The following is a 24,898-nucleotide window of genomic DNA, read 5'->3' on the forward strand; positions in this document are numbered from 1 at the left end:
AAGGTTATGTGCATATTTTAACGGCCTAGATATAAAATATGGACTGGGTAAGGAAGCCTCTCTAGCAATTATCTCCACAATATTGAAAGAAGGGAGGGAAGGTATGATATGTTCAAACTATAGACCAATCTCATTGTTAAATACCGACATAAAATTATTCGCAAAAATACTAGCTACTAGAATGAAAAAAATAGTTCCGAACTTGGTCCACCCAGACCAAGTGGGGTTCGTGGGGGGCCGAGAGGGAAGGGATAATGCAGTGAGGACACTATTGCTTCTCCAGAAAGCCCAAGAGAGCAAAACCCCCAGTCTTCTCTTGTCAATAGATGCAGAAAAAGCATTTGACCGAGTAGACTGGGGATTTATGCTGGGCACGTTGAAAGAAATGGGATTTGGTATCCGAATCCTGAGTTGGATAAAGACACTCTATGAGTGCCCAATGGCAGTGGTAAGGGTAAACGGCAACTTGTCTGACCCCTTTAGAATGTACAATGGGACTAGACAGGGTTGCCCACTGTCACCCATACTGTTCGTGTTGACTTTGGAACCACTGCTGGAGACAGTGAGGAAAAATCCCGACATAGGAGGAATCGAGCTGGGGGAAGAGGTTCATAAAGTAGCCGCATTTGCGGACGATGTCCTATTTTATGTGACAAAACCTAGAATCTCCATGCCAAATTTGGTAAAGAGTATCGAGCAGTATGGAGATCTATCAAATTTTAAAATAAATTTAAAAAAAACAGAGGTTTTAAGTGTCAGCACGAGCAGTGGGGAAGAACAGGATATCAAGGGCAAATTTCCCTTCCTATGGAAAAAGGATTTGTATTTTTGTAAGCCAACCAGCTGATTTACATAATCCTGCTGCATTGTTCAGCCATGCAGGTGGAACACCAGAACGCGGTGCTAGAAATCAATGCTCTGTGCGCGTTTCCGGCACATTGTTCAAAATGCACTGCAGTTGCGATCTGAAGTGTAAGTCAATGTTAACGACACCCCAAATGCATGCACGTTTGCCTGCACTGGGTACAGAGGTGCCATGCAATCCGGTTGCATTGCATGCGCTACTTTCAGTGCTGTCTTGTGCGATGCAGCGGGTCACTTGCCACCGTCGCCGCTCGTCACTATCCAGCCACTAGATGCAGCTCCTCTCTGTAGCACGGGTTATTGGCTACAGAGAGAAGCTGCATCTAGTGGCTGGATAATGGTGAGCGGCAACGGTGGCAAGTGACCCGCTGTATCTGGTGGCAGGCGACGGTGACAAGTTACCTGCTGCATTTGGTGGCAGGCGACCGTGGCAACTGACACACTCAGGGCTCCTACTAATTCTGCATTGTGTTTGGAGACATTCCCATTAGGACAAGAGACCTTGGGGACCAGCACAGTGACCCTCTGGAAGTTTGAGAAGGCTCCTGAGCCACTGACTGAACGGCCTTTGATGCACTACTAGACCCATCTGGGGTCTTTTTGTGAGGTAAGGGGCTGGCACCACTGGGGGAGGATTGTATCAAGCTATGTGTGTTTTTTTTATACATTCCAAAGTGAACTGCTGAATTTGCCTTTTGCTGGACTCCTATACCTGTTCTTTTCCCCCTTACCCTCATCTATCTTTATAGGAAGAGAGTGATATTGTTGCAGGACTATTTGGAGACAGAACCCTGCTTTCTATCAATTTTATCTATATGATCCTCGTATTTGGATGATATGCCAATTTTTGCACAAGGCACTGCACTTTATTTATAGTGCATTTTTAGAGTATTAGTTCACTATTTCACTGCTGCTTTATTGGACTATTCATAATAGACATATTTTTGGATTGCTCATATTCTTTGGATTATACTTTACCAATATTGCACTTTATTCCAATTGGATTTTTTTTTTTTATATATTTATTGAATCTTAATTTATATCACAGGTTGTGGGAATATCATTAATACTTCTTTGAACATCACTGTTTATGGATACGTATATACTCTGTTGATATTTGGTCAGATATTTATCGTTTACTATATTGGTTTAACTAGCGCTACTTCACTTTATATATACACAGTTTTTATGGGTGTTGGTAACACTTTTAGAAGTTTAGCTTCTTCTTATTTCCACTTTACCCATTTATATTTATTTGTAATTACATCATAGTCAGCACAGATTGCTTTGTTAGTGCATTAGTACACACATTTTGAAAATTAGCACATTCAAAATGTGCATAAATCGCACTGCACCGCATGCGAATCGCACAGGAGTGCTCAGCAAATTCTCATCGGATTCCTAGTGTGAACCACTCAGTGAGCCAAGAAGGGCAGGGTAGCAGAGTGCAGGTGTTTATTGCACCCGGGATTGAAGTGCTTGAGCTTCACACACCAGCATCCAGCAGGCTCATCCTGTCTTTGTAAACAACATGAATTTGTCTCCATTTGCACTAATGCACTTGTGCGGATTCCCTCTTAATACGCACACACACAGTAGAGCTGCACGATTCTGGCTAAAATGAGAATCACAATTTTTTTGCTTTGAATAAAGATCATGATTCGTGAGGCGTAACATCTTTCACATTATACAAAAAAATTGGGCCAACTTTACTGTTTATTCTCTAGGGTCTCTGCTTAAAAAAAAAAAAAAAAAAAAAAAAATTATAAATCTATATACATACATATATAAGAAAAGAGACAAAGGGGGAGGTAACTAACCTCAACGGGACTTTTACCGGTATCATATATTAACCAAAGAAAGAAAAAATCAAGTAGCAATCACTCAAAAAGAATTCTTGGAAAAGAGAAAAAAAGTAGTTATTTCATAAAGAAACAATTTTTTATTTTACAAAAAATATCAAATTTTTGTTAAAACAACACAATAAATACATGATAATATCCATACAATACATTCGGATCAGAAGAGATCAATAATGAATTGGGTCACAGTAGTGAGGTGCTCGACATGTTTCACTCATAAGGCGAGTTTCTTCGGGAGCTTTAGGTATTTTTTGATAAGTGTAAAACTGCATGGATAAAAATACATACACAGAATGATGATTACATGGTTCATGTGTCATTATTTACAGTAGATTAGTAGAGAAAACAAACAAACTGTTCAATCTGATTGCTACAATAAATATAACTATATAGATTGTATATAACAATATAAAGGGAGGGGGGGGGCAAAAACAATAGGGTTGTTCAATAATCAAGGAGACTGAGGGATCATCCACTCACCTAGTGTGTATTCACACATCTCATAGAGATCACGTATTGTAGTAGAGTATGAAGATCCTCAATAAAAATAGAAAACTAGGGAAAGGGACACCCAGTCTGTAGAAGCCTGTAAGGAGGTGCTTCAAATAACGGTTTATATGTGTGCTATAGAGGGAAAGGAGAAAGATTTCCAATATGAATTAGGAAATCTAGCATATGCGCTGCATAAAGTCGCTCAGATTTTGCAACTTCAGGAGCTGCATAGGTTAAAGTTGGATTTCAGTATTCAACTCAAAATTAATTACCTGATCAGATCCGCACTAGAGAGCCTGAAACCATATCAAGGAATCAGGAACTGCCACAGATAAACCAATAATATCCAGGATAACCAAAGGAAGATATCCTCCTATCCAATTGCATACCGGGTAGGAAAGTGCTTAAAATTCACATAGGGCTAACGAATCTGGTGTGCATGCAGAAGAAACAGACCAGCAGACAATGCCATGAATTAGTTAAAATGTATTACTGAATATAAGTTCAGTGTCAAAAATAATGATTAAACCATAAGTATCAGAAAGACTCCAACAGCATACCTGATAACACAAACGAACTTGCAATTGTCCAGACCTCCACTGAGTGAGATAAAGGCAGACAGCTGCTGCCTTATGAAGCCCTCCTCCCAAATTGGCGGCGTCTGGGAACGCCCCCAATGGGCGGGCGAAGATAGTTTCTACACTGAGTCTCGGAAGAAACCGAGGGGTGTGCCGCGCATGCGCGACGTGACGTAAACCGTCGTCACTCGCGCACGGCGGCCATTTTGGAAAGTCCAAATCGCCACCCACAGTGCTGGCAAAATGGAACCTTCCCAAAATACACCTACCTGCATTCTGTGTAAGGACGAAAACACAGAATAAGCCAAATACACTGGGGGAATCTAGGAAAAACTGTGCTTAGATTAGAATGGAAGGGCAGTAAGGAGAAAGACCGGTAATAAGAGTGTTACATCACTAGGCTCTGATGCTGACATCAGTGGAGAGGAACAGTGCCAGCGTTCAGCCCATCTGCTCATTAATATATCACAGTGAAGGATAATGATCCACCTCCAATGAGGAGCAAGTGCAGCTGCTTCTGTATGGAGGGGAGATTGTCCTATACTATAAGGCGTTGTGGTGGCCAACAAAGTGCAGGAAAAAAGGGGACTTATATACATACAGCCACGTTCCAATGGATCAGATCGGTGCGAGTACTGTACTAAGGCCCAGGGCGCCCGTACAAGCTTCAGTCCTAAGGTGTCTCGTCCCAATGCTTCTAAAGTTATAATTTAGAGGTATTCTTCAAAGGTAGAATATATACCTAGACGAATTGAAACTAGACTGGAATAACAGAGAGTTTTTATCATTCTAAAATAACAGGATTATAACAAGGTGAGTATATATAGATAACGCAGTCTCCTGACTAATCGACCATTAAGTCATATAAATCAATACATAAGTGCGTGAATACGCATCTATTCAATAGCAAAAGAAAAAAAAGGAAAAAAGAAATACTGAAAAAGAAAAAGGATATAAAGAATGTAATATAGATCTCAGAGAAAAGGTTTGTAGCTCAGTGAGTCATTCAAACCAGGGGCACAGGTGGCCCCTAAAGTGTAAATCCATCGAGCCTCTTTTTGTAAAAGTATACGATCAAAACCACCACCCCTCTCGCCTGGGGGATACGATTCCAGTGCAAAGAAATACATACAAGTCTCGTCAAATGCATGGAAGAGACCCATGTGCCTGCTGATGGGTGTCTCCATTTTTTTGGCACGAACAAGGGATACATGGTCCCTAATTCGGCAAAAAAACGGGCGTTTGGTCTTACCTACGTAATAAGCCCCATACATATACACACACATATACACACACACACACACACACAGTGCCTTGCGAAAGTATTCGGCCCCCTTGAACTTTTCAACCTTTTGCCACATTTCAGGCTTCAAACCTAAAGATATAAAATTTTAAATTTTTTGTGAAGAATCACCAACAAGTGGGACACAATTGTGAAGTGGAACGAAATCTATTGGATATTTTAACCCTTTCCCGCCGAGCGTACGCAGATATGCGTACTCGGCTTCCGGGGGTTATACCGGGATGATGCCCGCACCTGCAGGCATCATCCCGGTACCGTTTTTGCAGCAGGCGATTGGCTATCCAGGCATAACAACCGATGCGGCTAAAAGCCGCTCGGCTGTTATGCCGGAGGAGCGGGAGGGGACGTCCCCCCCTCCCGCCGCCTCTCGCCGCTGTTACCGGTGCTCCCGCTCGATCGGGAGCACCGATCAGAGATTCGACGCCTCCGGCTGTTGCGGAGGAACTGGAACGAAGCCGTAATCGGCTTCGTTCCAGTCTCATCGTAAACACGGAAGCGACGTCATGACGTCACTTCCCGTTTACTCGGCTGCCAATGGCGCCGGTTTTAAAAAAATATCCGGTATTCAGAATCGCCGTTTTCCCAAAAAGTTGCGTTTAAAACACCACTGCGCAAATACCGTGTGACATAAAATATTGCAACAATCGCCGTTTTATTCTCTAGAGTCTCTGCTAAAAAAATATATATAATGTTTGGGGGTTCCAAGTAATTTTCTAGCAAAAAATATGGATTTTAACTTGTAAACACCAAATTCCAAAAATAGGCTTAGTCATGAAAGGGTTAAACTTTTTTAGCAAATAAAAAACTGAAAAGTGGTGCGTATAAAATTATTCGGCCCCTTTACTTTCAGTGCAGCAAACTCACTCCAGAACTTCAGCGAGGATCTCTGAATGAGCCAATGTTGTCCTAAATGACTGATGATGATAAATAGAATCCACCTGTGTGTAATCAAGTCTCTGTATAAATGCACCTGCTCTGTGATAGTCTCAGGGTTCTGTTGAAAGCGCAGAGAGCATCATGAAGACCAAGGAATACACCAGGCAGGTCCGTAATACTGTTGTGGAGAAGTTTAAAGCCGGATTTGGATACTAAAATATTTCCCAAGCTTTAAACATCCCAAGGAGCACTATGCAAGCGATCATTTTGAAAGGGGAGTATAAGACCACTGCAAATCTACCAAGACCTGGCCGTCCCTCTAAACTTTCAGCTCAGACAAGGAGAAGACTGATCAGAGATGCAGCCAAGAGGACCATGATCACTCTGGATGAACTGCAGAGAACTACAGCTGAGGTGGGAGAGTCTGTCCATAGGACAACAATCAGTCGTACACTGCACAAATCTGGCCTTTATGGAAGAGTGGCAAGTAGAAAGCCATTTCTCAAAGATATCCATAAAAAGTCTCGTCTAAAGTTTGCCACAAGCCACCTGAGAGACACACCAAACATGTGGAAGAAGGTGCTCTGGTCAGATGAAACCAAAATCCAACTTTTTGCCCACAATGCAAAACGATATGTTTGGCGTAAAAGCAACACAGCTCATCACCCTCAACACACCATCCCCACTGTCAAACATGGTGGTGGCAGCATCATGGTTTGGGCCTGCATTTCTTCAGCAGGGACAGGGAAGATGGTTAAAATTGAGGGGGAAGATGGATGCAGCCAAATACAGGACCATTCTGGATGAAAACCTGTTGGAGTCTGCAAAAGACCTGAAACTGGGACGGAGATTTATCTTCCAACAAGACAATGATCCCAAACATACAGCAAAATCTACAAAGGAATGATTCACAAATAAACGTATTCAGGTGTTAGAATGGCCAAGTCAAAGTCCAGACCTGAATCCAATCGAGAATCTGTGGAAAGAGCTGAAAACTGCTGTTCACAAACGCTCTCCATCCAACCTCACTGAGCTCGAGCTGTTTTGCAAGGAAGAATGGGCAAGAATTTCAGTCTCTCGATGTGCAAAACTGATAGAGACATACCCCAAGCAACTTGCAGCTGTAATCGCAGCAAAAGGTGGCTCTACAAAGTATTAACGCAAGGGGGCCAAATAATTTTGCACGCCCCAGTTTTCATTTTTTTATTAGTTAAAAAAGTTTCAAAAATCCAATAGATTTCGTTCCACTTCACAATTGTGTCCCACTTGTTGGCGATTCTTCACAAAAAATATAAATTTTATATCATTATGTATGAAGCCTGAAATGTGGCAAAAGGTTGAAAAGTTCAAGGGGGCCGAATACTTTCGCAAGGCACTGTGTGTGTGTGTGTGTGTGTGTACACACACACACACACACACACATTTGGGGGTTCCAAGTAACTTTCTAGCAAAAAATACTGATTTTAACTTTGTAAGAAACAAGTGTCAGAAAAAGGTTTAGTCTTTAAAAGGGTTGTATGGGTTTTTTTTTAAACAAAACATGTTATACTTACCTTCACTGTGCAGTTCGTTTTGCACAGAGTGGCCCTGATGCACCTGTTTTGGGGTCCCTCAGCGGCTGTCTCGGCTCCTCCCCGGAATGGCAACCTCCCTCTGGGAAGCTCTATCTCAAGGGGGTTAGCTTGCGGGCGTGCTCCCTGTCATACACGCTGCGTCCATAGACACAGCGTGTATTTCCCGGCTGACCATCCAACCCAAGGTCTCCAGAGTCCCTAGCACGATGTCTCTGTCTCGCCATTTTGTGGAAGTCCGTCGCCCGGAAAGGACGTCTGGCGCTCACGGCGGACTTCCGGTCGTGCGCAGTGATGCTGGAACGCACGCCCTGCGTCCAGCCATCACTACGAGAGAGAGAGAGAGAGAGAGAGAGAGAGAGAGAGAGAGAGAGAGAGAGAGAGAGAGACACCATGCTAGGGACTCTGGAGACCTTAGGTTGGATGGTCAGCCGGGAAAAGTCTTCACTGACGCCATCTCAGTAGGCCTGCTGTCCTGGAAGATGACTGGAGAAAAATAAAAAAAACATATGTTTTAAAAAGGTGACCTTTCTTCTGGGTGGAATCAGGAATATTGTGGACCATTTTATTTCTCAAGCTCCGGGCTCCTCTGTAAAATAAAATAAGGATTCTTAGGCAATATTTTGCCCAAAGTCTGGTCTCGACATAAAATGGGCCAGTGTCAATTTTCTTTAGATGCTTAGAATGAAGTTTGAATCCTGTAATGAATGCTGTATCAAATGGTTTATTTACCTTCTTTTTATTTTATAACAATGATTGTCTGTTCTTATTTCCTACAACTGACCTGGCACTCTCTAGCCTTTTTTTGGGTACCCTTTTTCTATAAACCTATTAATCAAGACGTTAGACTGTGTTATTTAGTCCTCAAAGTCACAATTGTGGCGTATCCTCAAACTGGCTTTTGGGTATAGTATTTTTCTATTCATGGTGGTGGCAGCTAGGTATAGGTATATTGAGCCCCTATACCCATGATGGTGAACCTTGGCACCCCAGATGTTTTGGAACTACATTTCCCATGATGCTCAACTACACTGCAGAGTGCATGAGCATCATGAGAAATGTAGTTCCAAAACATCTGGGGTGCCAAGGTTCACCATCACTGCCCTATACCAACACCCTTAATCTGTTTGTAAAACTAATATTTATGCCAGACAGAAAAAAAAAAAAAAAAAAACACAACACACTACTACTACTCATGGCCATTAATGGCTCTAGAATGAACTTTCTCTGGGCCAATTTCAAATCGGACACCAGGAAAACTACAAAAGCCTTCTGCGTGACACTGTCAGATTCTAGACTCTTCCAATTAAATGAACTTTTTCTACTTACATCTGTCAAGAAGTAGCCCTATTTTTGTTAACCCCCCCCCCCCCCCAAGTCACTGAAAGTAAGGAACAGCAAGCAAATTAGCAAACATGTCTTTTAAATACATGTTTGATAAATATTCGTCTTTACAATTGAATCACATTTTTTAAAGTATAAACCAAAGCGTAATACCTGTGTCACGGTTTTGTATCTCCATAACTTTAGTTTTTGGTTGGATTTTTTCAGGGCGATTTTTGTCCTTTGTCTCAGCCTTGTAATGCAATTCTTTTCTCCGCTTCAGTCTTGCTGGCGGTTTACTAACAGAAGTACCACTAGCTGTAAATTTAAACACCTCACCTATGGATTCATCAGCTTTGAAATTATAATTCTTACTGGGCTCTTTCAAGAAACAGTGTTTCATATGGTAGTGAGTTTGAGCACCTTCTGTGTCTGAAAAAGATTTCGAACAAATGCTGCACTTAATAACAACATTTCTGTCACTGGACTGCCCCTCGTTCTTACAAACATGTGTATTGATGCCTTCAAAGGTTTGGTCAGTTGCTGGACATAAACAGCAGCTATACCAGAGGTTTCCTTTCCCAAACAGTCTATCCAAGCAGAGTTTGCCATCTGCCTTCTTTGTTGCTTTGAGAGAATATTTTTCCAGACAGCCGCAAGTCAGACGCTTTTCAGACTCAATACATGTGGTCAGTGTATCATCTGGAACTTTAACATTTGATTGCCCCCGATTTGGTATATAACTATAGTCCAAAGCGTGAAAACTCTCATAGTGGCCAAGGAAGGCAGCTTCTTCATCAAAGTAAAGATCTTTACAAAGCCCACAAAAATATTTCACTTTTATGTCCCCATCATGCTGAAGGATTGGCAGTGTTGTAGAACAGTTTCTTCATTATCAAAAGTCTCCTCACAAATATGGCACTGCCACAAACCCTCAGACTGCTGTGGTGATGGGGATGCGTTACTTGCTGGACTCTCAGATCTCATATCAATCTCTAAGGAAGTTGGTTGCTCTTCTGGGACCTCCTGTTCATAGTAAAAGGAATGACCACCATGGCAATCTATAATATGCATCAACACATTTTCAGTTCTTGCCAGCTCAACCTTACACATCTGGCACCAAAAAAGAAAACTGTCCAAGCGCCCACCACCGTGAAATCGGCACATGTGAAGGCGAATAATGGCAGTGTCATCAGCGAGCTTGCCACAAACCATGCACTTGTGAGAGATCCTATTGGCTGTCATAATGTGTTTTTTAGCATCTTTCTCAGCTGAAAACTGTTGAGAACATTCACAGAACCAAGCAGTCACCATAATATTGGCCTCTTTTTTTAAACCACCATCAGTTTCATTTTGCTGTACATGCTTTGACAAAACGTTGCTGTCATCAGTATTGTTTACGTTTCTTTTAAGCATGATGTGTTCCAATCTAGCATTGGAAGCCAACAGGCAGAAGTCAGAAGGTGTTCTTATTCCTTCATTTAGGTAGCAAAATGCTAGAATGGACTCCTCTATAGAAATAATCCCCTTGACATCGTGACTTGTTCTTGCGATGTGTTTTTCAATGCGTGCTTTATCACTTAGACCTTGTTTACAAGTCAGGCAGAAAGCTTTTAGCTGGAAAACAGATGCAACATCAGCTATGCTTTTTTCTGAAACTGAAGCAGGACCAGCTTTTCGACATTGCGTTCTAAATAAAGAAACAAAGGCAATTTAGCAAAAAAAACAAAAACACACAACTAATGAGCTATGGACAAAAGTAAAATGAAAACCAAACACCAGTAAAAACTTCCTAGGGATAGAAGAGAATTACAACATATTTCAGGTTTTCATTGCTATCCCCCCTATTGCCCCCTAGGGAGCCTCCCCTATGACTCCTACCCCACTCAGTAGAGTCTGGAAACAGAGGCGTGGTGCTTAAAGGCCCAGGATACTTCCATAGATTTGGTCGAGTGGACATGCACCAGTGAAGCCAAGTGCTTCTTGCAACATCGCGATGAAAGGACAAATGGGGAATCCATTTGTCTAATGGAGTTCAAAGCTTTCATGTGCATTCTAATGGCTCTGACTACATTCAGGCAATGTAGACAACAAAACCACCTTTTGAAAGAAAAGATGAAATGGGTACAATACAAACTTGTCCTTGTGAAGTTCTTTATAGGAAAGGCCTGCCAATTCAAAGACATGTCTAACAGACAGGATAGCTACCAAAATGGCTATCTGCTCGTAGGAATCTCCAAAGGAATATCCCCAATTGGTTCAAAAGGTGGTCTCTGCAGGGCATTGAGAACAAAATTAAGGTCCCTGGGAAGCAGCAGGTGTGCTGCAGGGGGGCCTAACGTCAGAAACACCTTGGATAAAGATTTTCAACAAGGAAGCACGAGGCCAAAAGGCAATTATGTGCACTTTTTTTTATACATTCCTCACTGGAGGATGGCTGCCAGCGCTTTTGCTGCAATTCATTTGGCCAGCACAGTCAAATTCAGATCCAATTGCACAACTTTAATAAGCAGTAACACTGAAAATGGCTCCATATACACTTCTGTGACTTCAGTTGGGCTTTGAGGTCAGCGTTTGTTAGAACCCAAGATTTAATGCTAGAACTACGCTCAAGTAATTTAAGAAAATCTTTGGGGCAATAAACACTTCCAAACAGAATTAATGCTCATTATCGATTGTTGGAAAACTTTGACAATATGTAAAGAGCAAAGCAAGTGCTGAAATGGGCATGCAGCATGCAAGTCACACTCAGAACGACAGCAGGTCCTAAAGCTTCAGCGAACACGAGACAATGAATATCCTTGCGGACCGTTGAGATCCGCCTGTCAGTTTTGAGGTGGATTTGAACAGGAGCTCCATGTACCTCTATGGAGTGTCGGATGTCAGCGGAGACATGTCCGCTGACATCCGATCAGCCCTGATCCGATCATCTCTGCTAAAACCAGACGGATGTCAATAATGTTTTGGTATATACTGCGCTGTGATAATAAACTTTAGCAAACCGCCAACACCGCTTCTAGACAAGAAAACATAAATGGAAAATAGGAAAAATATATGTGTAGCGCTGTGACAAAGACAGAATTTTTTTTTAGAAATTATATGCGTCACCATATAAATCTTAAGGCGAGAAAAAAACGCATTCCCTAATAGTGAAAAACCTTAAACCGCATTTGAGCAGTTTAACAAACCTTTGAAATGCAAATACAGGTTAAAAATTAATAAAAACTATAAATAGTAATCATACGTGGACAATTATCCAAAAGAAATGTAGGTGCCAAGTAAGTCCCAAAATATAAAGTCCAATAATATTTTTAGAAGAATCAACTTTCCAAGAAACAGCTTCCAAAGGAAATGGTGTACTCTTCACGCATGCATGCATCACCACCACCACCGTGAAACTGGGGGAGGCGTACATAAAACCATAAAAGCAAAGGGCCAACATAGTGTAATATTGTCATAAAAGATTTTTTTAATGAATAGGCATAAAAAACAAAACAAAAAAAAATACTCAAATTTAGAAGAAATCAAAAACGGCATGTACACGAATGGAAACCAGCGATGTCTGCAGAGGAGCCCACCCAACTTGTTTTGACTAAAGTCATCATCTGGGGTCCCTATGGTTTTATGTACGAGACCATTACCTCATCTCACATTGGATATTAACGAACATCTCGCCTGTATGACGTGGTGGTGCAAGCTGAGTCCGTGGAGTATCTACACCTATCGGGCAAATTCCATATATAAAGCCTATATGACTTGGGGGGCATACGCCTGACTAAGTCAAAGTCTTCTGGTAAGCCTCCCCCAGTTTCACGTTGTGGTGGTGATGCATGCATGCATGAAGAGTACACAATTTCCTTTGGAAGCTGTTTCTTGGAAAGTTGAGTCTTCTAAAAACATTATTGGACACCTACACTTCTTTTGGATAATTGTCCACGTTTGATTATTAGTTATTGTTTTTACTCATTTTTCACCTGTATTTGCATTTCAAAGGTTTGTTTAACTGCTCAAATGCAGTTTAAGGTTTTTCACTATTAGGGAATGCGTTTTTTCTCGCCTTAAGATTTATATGGCGACGCATATAATTTCTAAAAAAAAATTCTGTCTTTGTCATTATAAGGGAATACTTATTAAGGTTACCAAAAGATATACTAGGTTAAAGGTCTAAGATAATATGCTTAGGCGTGCATTTCACTAAGTTCAGAATTAAGATGCAAGATGTTGACATATTAGGAAGCATCTGTCTGCGGTAAGAGGTACAAAGCTAAGAAAGGACTGGTTACGCAAGAATATGGTCAGTCAGCAGATGTTGAAATGACGAAATAACTATCAGAAGACTGTATTTCACCTTTGACTTAGATAATGTCATGAGTTTAAGAAAAATGTCGATGTATGTATGAATTACCTGATTGGCTAAACCACAGGGCTGTCCTTTAGCTCAAACTAAATAAAACTGCTGTGTGTGCTTCAATATGCACATTCATTATTCACGTACAATCGTGTGTATGTGTAATGTGTGTCCACCGGTGAAAGGGACCTCCGCTCTTCCATCCTAGCCTAGGCTACCAGGGGTTACTTACAGAAGACGAGCAACCTAACAGTTTTGGTACCAGGAGTGGGGTTCGTCTTGCGACAGGTAGGTCACTTTACTCTTTTTACCTGATTGGTGAATGGTGTAAACACTTACTCTGTCCGGGCGGCCGCTACGAACTTAGTTTAAATTTAAAAGAAGTAACTGTGCCTTCGCGGCGGACTAGGCTGGTCCCTCGGAAGGTTAAAAGGGCTCGCAAGGAATTTATAGGTTTAGGGGAGTCCGACTAGGTTGGTCTGACTTAAAACTATTGGTAATAGTATTTTTAACACGGGAAGTAGTAGATTACGCCCGTGACAAAGGGATTGGTGGAGTGGACGCCCATTTGAAATTTTTTTTTTAAAAAGTGCACTATAAATTGATAAATGTATTGCAATACGGTTATTTCATGTCTTAAAGTATATTAAGAATATGTCTGTTTCTCTCTAGGTACGTGTGTAAGTATATAGAGTATAAGTTTTAATATAGAGTATAAGGAAAATAATTGTTGTTGTTTAAATGAGTGCAGAGTATGAGGAGCCCTCTTGTAGTGACATAGCATCCGCCTGCCCCCATTGCACGTTAGGTCTACTCTTCCTAAGAATAGATGACAAGTGGATTTTACTGACCACCAGACCAGGGGGGTTCTCTTGCAGACTTGGTGTAAGAGGGGTATATCCCGCCACCAGGAAAGATTTACCCTTCATCGTATATTAAGGGTAAATCTTCATAGTTTTATATAAGTCCATCTGCCCCAAAAAAGATCAGGGATCCTACTCCCAGACCAGAGACCGGATTGTTGGACAAACCGGGTGTTATCACCTGTGTCCTGCCACTAGACACACACTGCCCAGACTACTAGATGGGGAATTCTGCAGCAACCCAAGCCATGGCCACCCCATCACCCTATGAATTTGTTAGTAATATGATCCCTGGCCCCCAGGTAGAACCATTTTGGACACAAGTCCGAGAAAGGTGTCAGCAATTGGGGATACATGACCCAGGGCCATATGGTCCTTGTACTGAGGAAGACTGGCAAGAAGTCAGTAAAATTTGTCAGGTACATAAGCATTCTTATCCTCCCTGCAAAGGGGCTGACCCACAATACATGAAGGATTGTTTCTGTGCATGGAACAAATGCCTTGGAAAATATAGGCAATTGTGGACAGCAAGGACATTGGAAATCCCAGTGCCCTTATAGGACTGGACAGATTAGAGCAAGAGGCAGAGGCAGGGGATTTAACCCCCAGACCCGCCCACAGTATCCCCGTTATCTGCCATACCAGAACCCTCGTCAACCACTACCCCAATATCCTACACAGCCACAAATAATGCACCGAGGGAAACTCTGTTGGTATTAATGGGACACCTGTCACCCATCCCATCACTCCACCACTGACTGTAGCCACTCCAGAAGGACAGAAATTATGTACCCAAACTTTTGCCGTCTTGTCCTCATGCCCTGTGCCCCTTATGGGACGGGACCTCTTGGCACAACTGTGTATTACCATTAAGTTTAATAAAGAAGGTTCCCTTACCGCTAGTTCACCATTATGTGACTTACATGGCCCTAAGCGACATGCACACAGAGGGTTCCCAAAAAGACATGCACACAGGAGTTTCTTTCTAATGATACCTTCCTCCCTTGACCATCACACAATTTGGGCAGAAAACAAAGGTAGTGTGGGCTTTATTAATTGCACACCATATGCACCCCAAATGCGGTCAGATGCAGGGATACAATATCAAAAACAGTATCCCCTACCCCCAGAGAAAGTCAAAGGCATCTCCCCTCAAATTAATGATTACATATCAAAAGGTATCCTGAAACCAATCATCAGTCCCTGGAACACGCCCATTTACCCCGTAAAAAAAGGCCAGTGGGGAGTGGAGACTTATACATACAAGACCTAAGGGCAGTAAACAAACAAGTGATTCCCCTCCCACCCCTAGTCTCAGACATCACTTTTATTTTCTCATGCATACCGGCAGACTCTCTATGCTACACAGTAATTGATTTAGCGAATGCTTTCTTTAGCATTCCCATTGCAGAGGAAGCCCAACCTATGTTTGCTTTCTCCTGGGCCGGGGGCCAACTAACCTGGCAAGGGTATGTAGACAGTCCAGCCGCCTTCTCTATGGTACTCAACGAGACTGTCAAGTCTTGGACATCTGAGCGAGGGTCGGTACTGATACAGTATGTGGACGACTTGCTCCTGTGCAGTCGAACTGCTGAAGATTGTGCGGTCGATTCAACATCACTGTTGGGACACCTAGCCCGAGCTGGACACCTCGCCTCCAGGAAGAAGGTGCAATGGTGCCAGTCCCAGGTTGAATACTTAGGTTGTATCCTTAGAGAAGGAACAAGGCTGGTGTCACCTAAACGTGCCGCAGCCCTACAAGCTCTCAGTCCGCCAAAAGACAAGGCCGCCCTACTCTCATTTTTGGGTGCAATTGTATATTGCCGCCAATGGATCCCTGACTGTTCTCATTATGATAGTATCCTAAGAGAGGCTACTGGCTCGACAGCCCCTAAATTAATAGATTGGACTGAAGACAGACTACAAGCTTTTCAAGCTCTATTAAACAGTCTGTCAAATGCTCCCGCCCTGGGATTGGTAGACTATGGTAAAGCTTTTCAGCTGTACTGTGTAGTTTCAGGAAGCTCTTTTGCCGCCGTGCTAACACAACAACATGGATCAGGGTATCGCCCTGTCTCATATCTATCAAAAAAAAAACTCCCCATCCAAGTACAGGGAATGCCATTCTGTCTCCAAAATCTTGCTGCCTGTGCAATGGCTGTACAAGATGCAAACAAATTAGTGCTAGGTCACCCATTGACTCTATACCACTCATTCAGTCACGCATCTTATTCAGAACATGAATACCCAACATATGACCTCGCAAAGACTTAGTGGTTATGAGATAACACTGATGAACACTGATAACCTCACACTCAAATATGTGCCTGCCAGCAACCCCGCTGTGCGCCTTTTGCATTCCATGTTGCATTTACCACATGACCCAGACATTATACATGACTGTTCGGAAAAGGTTGCTGCTATTACCAGTCCCAGACCGGATCTCACTGACACCCCTATCTCAGGTGCAGAGGATGTTTTCGTTGACGGTAGCTGCTCACGTCCCTCTGACTCCACCTTTTTAACCGGTTATGCAGTTGTTCAACTACCAGACATCGTACTGGAGGCAAAATCATTACCTCCTTCTTCAGCCCAGGTAGCAGAGTTAGAAGCCCTCACTAGGGCCTGCATTCTATTCACCGGTAAAGAGGTGAACGTCTACACAGACAGTAGATATGCTTTTGGAGTGGTGCATGATTTTGGTGTGATATGGGCCAATAGAGGTTTTAAAACAGCAGACAACAAAATAATTGCCAACTCCACACAGATTAGTGCTCTCCTCCAAGCCATTCTTCTTCCAAAAAAGGTAGCCATAATTAAAGTAAAGGCACACTCCTCTGACAGCAGTCGTGTTTCAAAAGGGAATGCTCTTGCTGACAGAGAAGCTAAAAGAGCTGCTGCCTTTTCCCCTAACCCACCTGCCCCCACAACAATGTTTTTCAAGGAACACTTCGCAGCACCTAACTTTAAAACTGTCATAGCACAGATGCAATCAATGGCCACAGAAGATGATGTCCATTTTTGGACACAGGAAGGATTGACCAAAGACCCTGAAGGTCTTTGGTCAAAAGAGGGGAAGATCCACATGCAAGAACAAAACTATCACCCTTTGAGGTCCTCATGGGAATCCCCGCAAACATAGAATTACCCCCATTAGACCAAGACACTGATATTGACATTTATTCTCAACAGGAAATGTACGTGAAAAACCTGGTAAGTATGCTTCATGAAATGAACGAACAAGTTTCTGTCACCTTTTTCCCTCTTCCCACAGAACCAACGCATCCCTTCATCCCTGGGGATAAAGTGCTGATCAAACAATTAGCACAAAGAAAGAGTATCGGACCGGCTTTCTCAGGACCATGGAAGGTGGAAAAGGTATCCAGGACCGCAGTGTTAACAGACCTAAGAAACACCTGGATCCACGCCAGCCGTCTTAAAAAGTGTCCCCAGCTTCCCTCGACTCCAGAGCCCCTGGCAGTGACAGAGAGCAGCAACTCCCAAGAACAAGATCTACAAGAAGTTCAGAGAGGCATAGAACAAATTTCCCTGGAAGATCCCACACCCCCTCAAAAGGACAAAACAGAGCAAACAACTGCCGGGATGAGAAACGAAGAAGAAGAACAGAACTCTTAGATAACAAATAATCAGAACTTTAAAAAAACAAAGATGCTTTCTCCATCAGTGTCAGGGAAGGCTGTATGCCTTTGGGGTAGTCTGGTACTATTTGTATTCCTGCCCACATGGTTTATAGCCAACTGTATATATCATCCAGAAGACTTAGGTCTATTAAAAGGGATATGTGGACCACCTAAGATGAATAATACCCCCGGCCAAAGACATAGTAGAAGTATTGTACCCGTTAATGAGTCACCTAAGGGACTGACTAGCAAGATGTTACTACTAAAATTCAAATATAGCTATGCTCAAAAATCTGGTTTTGAGAAATGCTGGATTTGCAGCAAGCTACATCCCAGTACAGCTAGAATCCCTCTCATGGCAGTCCCCTTGAATTTTACCCCCCTCCTTAATGGAACACCCCCTATCGTCCTAACGAATGTTACTAGGACCCTTCCAAATAAAACCCTCACTTTCCAAATTATAGGTAGAAGCCACTTCCCAGACTGGTGTTTCCGACTGGGAAACACCACAAATGGAGCCGAGGTTTGCAAACAAGCAAAACTTAACATTTCAATGACATCGTTTAACAGTCCTTCTTTCTTCCATACTTCAGATCCCACCCTAAATGCCACCTTTTTAGACTTTCTTAGCTCCAGTACCAAGACTACAATACACCAATTAATGTCAATTCTGGTGCTCTCTGGCCTTTCTGATACTCTTAGGAACGCGTTCCATAAACGACCCCTAGCTCTAGGAAATACCATATATATATGCTGCGGCAAACTCTGTCACCCCTGGATCCCAACCAAACCCCAGGGGTGGTGTTACCTTGCAGCCCTGGTTCCTATCATGGGGGTATTAGGGGATAACAAGGGAAGTCACCTCCTTGAAGCCAGCATGCATCCTAGATATCCCCTTAGACACCGTAATAAACGAGAATTGTTTTTAGAAAAAGATATGGCCTGGGCATGGTTCCCTTCCTGGACAGGGTGGGGAATTGACCTAATGAAAAGATTAAATAATTACACTGGCATAATTAATGAGATTCTGGAGGAAAATTCTGATGACATAACCAAACTAAATCTAGAAACTAGGGCAATTAGGAAGCAACTAGAACTACATGAGTTGGCTATAGAAAGTATGAGTGCAGCCCTTACTGGCCTCTGTGAGACTACTGAGGATTATGAGTGCTGTACCTGGATTCATAATACCAGCATCGAAGTCCCAGACTACTATGACGTTATTGCCCAACACAGGGAAGAGGTAAATAAACTACAGAAAGAGGCAAGGAACATAGGAAAAAACTGGGATCCCTTCTCGAGCAGTTTTAGTTTTGGGGGATTAATATCTTGGCTCCGAAATGCTGCCATGACAATTGTCACTGTGATTCTCTTCATTCTATTTTTATATGCCTGTTAGAAGATAATCAAATGTTTATGTAAAAAGGGAAACACGGTCGCTCCGAAGGATCTGAAACTCACTTCCATTGTTAAGGATCCAACGGTATGGTATAGAAACCAAGAGCACAAGGGTTCGGAGTATGAAGCCTGTGCTATTAAATTAGAAAAGGAATGATCATTATGTAAATCACAGAATGATCAAAGGAAGGATTATAAGGGAATACTTATTAAGGTTACCAAAAGATATACTAGGTTAAAGGTCTAAGATAATATGCTTAGGCGTGCATTTCACTAAGTTCAGAATTAAGATGCAAGATGTTGACATATTAGGAAGCATCTGTCTGCGGTAAGAGGTACAAAGCTAAGAAAGGACTGGTTACGCAAGAATATGGTCAGTCAGCAGATGTTGAAATGACGAAATAACTATCAGAAGACTGTATTTCACCTTTGACTTAGATAATGTCATGAGTTTAAGAAAAATGTCGATGTATGTATGAATTACCTGATTGGCTAAACCACAGGGCTGTCCTTTAGCTCAAACTAAATAAAACTGCTGTGTGTGCTTCAATATGCACATTCATTATTCACGTACAATCGTGTGTATGTGTAATGTGTGTCCACCGGTGAAAGGGACCTCCGCTCTTCCATCCTAGCCTAGGCTAGGCTACCAGGGGTTACTTACAGAAGACGAGCAACCTAACAGTCATAGCGCTACACATATATTTTTCCTAAAACCAGACGGATGCAAATCCTATTTTTCATCCGTCTGGTGGATTGGATGAAAAACGTACCACTGGTCCGTTTTCATCCGATCACCCATAGGGAAGAGAGGGGCTCGGACAGGTCCGTCCCTGCACAGAGTGCAGAGGCGGACTTGTCATCCGCCGGCTCAGCGGGGATCAATGAAGCGATCCCCGCTGAGCTATTTACAGGCTGAATGAGGACAGCCCCGTGTGAAAGGGGCCTTACAGGGACTATTACTGCAAAAATATTTGTTCAGTCAGACAGTGATGTTTCTGGAACCAGAAAACCAAGCCTTTCGAGTGGAGTGATATCCATCCATGTTACCGATTTACTCACAGCTACACCCACCTGAAGTGTGCAGTTACTTCCATATGAGAACGTAGCTCGCAGCGACAATATGTGCAAACAACTTGAAATGGAATGTCCTTACAAAGTGCAATCAAGACTCTCTTTGCATAAGATGGAATAGGTAGTGGACGTGGAACTCCATTTTCACCTACAATAAGAGAAATTGTTTATTGAAACAGAATCGGATGCACCGATATGAAATTAGCCAAAAAATGAAGATTTTACAGAATGGTTATCACATGGTTTAATAAAATTAAAGGATAAGCTCCCTTTGAGAACATGTTACATGTTTAACCACTTCAGCCCCGGAAGATTTGGCTGCTGAATGACCAAGCCATTTTTTGCAATTCGGTACTGCGTTGCTTTAACTGACAATTGCGCGGCCGTGCGACGCTGCACTAAAACAAAATGTATCCCTTCTGCCTGAGACACAGAGGCGGTGCGGTGTATGTTACTGGTCTGAATAGTGATTGGACACATGATGATACACTGCGTGAGGCAGATGATACCAGAAGAGAGGAGGATTACTGTGGAAAGCCAGAGCGGGGCGAGGGGGAGGGCGGATGGCGCCGCTGCTAGACATGGCACTGACATTCATAGTAGTTGCAGCAAGGCAGCCAGGAATAAAATAACCAGCGGCCGGGCGCCCTAGGCGGTTGCCTAGTCCGCCTAGTGGTAGCGCCGGCCCTGATTTGTTATGTGCAGCATGAGTTTGATACAATTATCCGAGGTGTGCGTTATCCTACACATATGCTTGCTGCAGCTTAATCGTCACACTTTTTATATAGTCATTTGTGAAGGATTTTCTACTTATTAACAGAAAAGTACCTGCTGATATCCTTCGTTTTTTGACATTTTCTGTGCAATTAAATTAAATTGCAAAATAATCTTACCAGTTTTCCCAGCTATCTTCTTTGAATTACAAATCCTCCCTCCCTATGTAATGCAGATATGGAGGTTGTGTTTTAGTTCAAATCAGGAGAGCAGCCTAAGGTGCTGCACTATGGATACAGTATATTAAGTGAGTGTTCTAGGACAAGAAGTGCGCTGATAGCAGGATCATAAGGTGAAACTAAAAGGATCTGAAATAAAAATATGAATGCAGCAACCACATCCAAGGACACTGGTAAGCTGCAATATAACACTTTTTGTACTCGCCACAATATTGTTTTCTCCAAGTTTGAGACCAAGCCTTTGATCAATAGATCAAAACAAAACCAGCGGAAATAAAAGGGCAGTGTCCAATGGTGTCTTAACTACCAGCTAGTAGCAAGCAGTACAAGAATAAACCATAACATAGCAACGGGCCCAGCACAATAGAGGCGCAGGAGAAATGTCTTTCAATGAACTTTGAGAAAATAATTTTACGCCAAGTAGAAATATTTTACTTTATCATTCACTGTTGAAACACTGGAGTTGATTTACTAAAGCTGGGAGGGTGCAAAATCTGGATATCATGCACAGCTGCACCAGACTTTAACTTAAGCTTGTTCAATTAAGCTTTGACAAAAAAAAACAAAAAAAAAAAAATTATATATATATATAACTTGGAAGCGGGTTGGTTTCTATGCAGAGCTGCACAAGATTTTGCACTCTATATTTTTAGTAAATGACTCCCAGTCTTTGATCAATGGAATAACTAAAACCAGTTAATCACACTGCTTTCTGAAAAAGCTTGGCAGCCAAAGCTGGCATCCACTCATTTAGCCATATCTACCTTTAAAAGCGGAGTTTCACCCAAAAGTGGGTACCTGTTTTTTCCGGCCCCTCCCTCCCTGCAATCTTCTGGGAATGTCACAGGCCCCAGAAGAACCCCTGGCTATTCAGGACATGCAGCGCAACTCAGGCATGCGCAGTGTGCACTTGGCTGTGAAGCCGCAAGCTGTCACAGCTGGGTGCCCACAGTAATGATGCCGGCGCCACGGCGAGGTAGGGTAGAGAACCGAGGCTTTGGGCGGCTACATTGCTGGACCATGGAGCAGGTGAGTATTTATTAAAGTCAGCAGCTACACTTTTTGTAGCTGCTGACTTTTTAAACACAGAAAATGCTATAACTCTACTTTAAAGTGTTGAAAACCCCTGGAGAAGTGGTCAGGCTTGTCGCCCACCAATCATTACATGTTGGCTAATGTTTGCCATAAAGCAAAGCAATGTGACCGCGCTATGTAAATTACTCTATCCGTTGCCTTTGGTGATGCGACGTGTCACTGTGCGCCCCCGGGGGCACACATGAGTGGGCTATTCTGACGGTCATATGACATCCAGTCAGAGCAATAAAGCCCCTGCTCGGCCGTCATTCTGCTATAGGCAGGAAGGTGTTAAACATTTACATACTTACCTGCGTGCAGTGGTGCCAGCACCATCTTGTGGTCAATCATCCCAAGCACTCTAAAAAATTAGTTTTGCACAGAGTAGCCCTGAGCCTCCTTCTTGGGTCCAACACCTGCGGTCCTGGCCCCTATCCCCTGCCGAGTGCCCCAGGAGGATAGACTGCACAAAGGTAAAAACCTTCAGCCTTTAGTACCACTTTAAGGTGTAGGAAGATTGCTGAGTCTTTGCCTTAAAATTTGCCCTCCTATGTTGGGCCATTTGTTTGTGGCGAGGTCTTTATGTCTTCCCAATGTACAAGATTTTTTGCAATCCTTGCTACTTCACAAGCTATGGTAATTGGATTAAGGTGTACCTGGCTGGATATAAATGCCTGGGGAATTTTCCTGACACTCATTGCAAATTAGGTAGCGACTATAGATGAACTATGAAATGTCTTCACCATAACAGAACAAGTCCAGTTTAATAGGACTAACAACTACTTGCTATATCATGACCTGGATAATTAGCCTTTACAGACAAAAAGGTATAGAAGTTTATGGTTCATGAAGTACTGACAATTTTAGATATGCATTTGCTCCCCCTCTTTTTTTAAATGACAGCCTGTCCTTAGATTTTATTTGTTAAGCACAATATGATCAGTGCCACTCAATCCCTACTATTCAGGTCTAAATAAATACAGCCGTTACAACAAAACTGTAAACCACATACTGAAAAAGTGGCAAATAAAACAAAAAACTAAAAGATACTGTTCCAAATAAACATGATAGTCAACATACATACCACTAAGTGCGATGCTTCGTGCAAAGTGACTGCTTGCTGACATGTGCTTCAGACATTCAGCTCTTTGGTTAAAAAGTAGAAAACAGCTAGGACAAGCAAAACACGGGATAACTAATGGAGGAAGAGCTTGTTGATGACCATCAGCCAACTTTACCTAAGAGAAAAAAAACAAAAATGTAAATACGGATAAGGGCTCATTTACAGCTGTGTGAAGTTGGGACCCCATGTTTGTAAAACCTGAATAAAAATATACCATTCGTTTGTGCTGCATTTGTGCTGATTTGTGCCGCAAAAATTAGCGTTTGTGCCGGTTCAGTTTCTGAGATATTAAACATTCAATTTAATGCAAGCCCCGCCCACTTTGCACCCCACGTTGCTGAATTTGAAAAACAAACGCGACATTCATTTGTGCCGCGTTTGTGTTGTGGAGATATTGTGTGTTATATGTTGTGAAACCCCGCCCACTTTGCACCCCACGTTACGGAATTTGAAAAACAAATGCGCCATTCGTTTGTGCCGCGTTTGTGCTGGTTTGTGCTGCAAAATAAAACGTTTGTGCCGCTTTGGTTGCGGAGATATTGTGTGTTATATGTTGTGAAACCACACGGACTTTACACCTTGTTACTACATCTTACATACAGAACTTACAGAACCTATACTCAGCTTGGGTTTCCTTAATGTAAAGCTCCTCCCACTGTGCCGAGCACTGCACTTCATACTGTACCCTGGAAAAGGCAGCATTGGAGCTCGAACAACTTTTTGCTTGATGGTTTCATTCTAGCTCAGGGAATCCAGGGTAAATACATTTTTAACATCTTTAATTTTACTTATTATTAATAATTATGCAATGTATTCAATTGCAGTGAAAATAATACATTTGGAATAGGTGATTGTGTATTTGCTGTGTGTATACAAACTATTTTTTTTGCAATACTAGCACATCAACCTAATATAGTGGTCAGGTGGCAACACTAGTTGTGTTAATAACTGATGTCCCTATGTACATGTACTGTATACATCCTTTGTTCAGGGGTAGCCAGAATGTAAAATCATTGTAGTAACATACAGAAATGCTTTAAACTAGGGATGAGCCGAACACCCCCCAGTTCGGTTCGCATCAGAACTTTCGAAAGGACCGCAAATTTGTACGAACGTTAGAACCCCATTGAAGTCTATGGGACTCAAACGTTTGAAATAAAAAGTGCTAATTTTAATGGCTAATATGCAAGATAATGTCCTAAAAAGGGTTTGGGGACCTGGCTCCTGCCCCAGGGGACATGGGTCAATGCCTAAAATGTTTTTTAAAAAGGCCGTTTTGGCGGGAGCACCGATTTTAATGACGATTAAAGTGAAAAAAAAAGTGAAATATTCCTTTAAATATCGTGCCTGGGGGGGTGTCTGTAGTATGCCTGTGAAGTGCCACGTGTTTCCCATGTTTAGAACAGTCCCTGCACAAAATGACATTAAACTGAAATAACATCATTTAAAACTGCTTGCGGTTTTAATGCAATATCTGGTTCCGGCAATATGGATGAAAATCATTGAGAAAAATGGCATGGGTAGCCCTCCCTGCCCATTACCAGCCCCTTTGGAT

General features: G+C 42.4%; 3 protein-coding genes across 4 annotated transcripts in view; 2 read left to right on the top strand and 1 right to left on the bottom strand.

Moving 5' to 3' along the window:
- LOC143989395 (DNA primase large subunit-like) overlaps positions 1-19,695 on the top strand; it is a 79,336-nt gene extending 59,641 nt beyond the window's left edge. The window contains exons 7-8 of one of the 2 annotated variants that reach the window (XM_077489514.1): positions 1,343-1,471; positions 17,355-19,695. In XM_077489514.1, coding sequence (XP_077345640.1) covers positions 1,343-1,447 — 105 coding nt within the window. In that variant the 3' untranslated portion in view covers positions 1,448-1,471; positions 17,355-19,695. The remainder of the gene's footprint in view (positions 1-1,342; positions 1,472-17,354) is intronic. The other variant, XM_077489515.1, reaches the window with a different exon arrangement.
- LOC143989955 (uncharacterized) overlaps positions 1-24,898 on the top strand; it is a 269,998-nt gene that overhangs the window by 50,664 nt on the left and 194,436 nt on the right. The gene's annotated exons all lie outside the window — the stretch shown is intronic.
- The window catches only part of LOC143989384 (E3 SUMO-protein ligase ZNF451-like), a 76,347-nt gene that overhangs the window by 4,742 nt on the left and 46,707 nt on the right, over positions 1-24,898 (bottom strand). Inside the window, 4 exon segments of the mRNA XM_077489500.1 lie at positions 9,044-9,730; positions 9,733-10,559; positions 20,194-20,341; positions 23,305-23,458. Coding sequence (XP_077345626.1) covers positions 9,044-9,730; positions 9,733-10,559; positions 20,194-20,341; positions 23,305-23,458 — 1,816 coding nt within the window.

This window comes from Lithobates pipiens, unplaced genomic scaffold (assembly GCF_037356315.1).
Source record: "Lithobates pipiens isolate NorthernLeopardFrog02 unplaced genomic scaffold, aLitPip1_a1.2 Scaffold_18, whole genome shotgun sequence".
In the NCBI taxonomy this organism is placed as follows: Eukaryota; Metazoa; Chordata; class Amphibia; order Anura; family Ranidae; genus Lithobates; species Lithobates pipiens.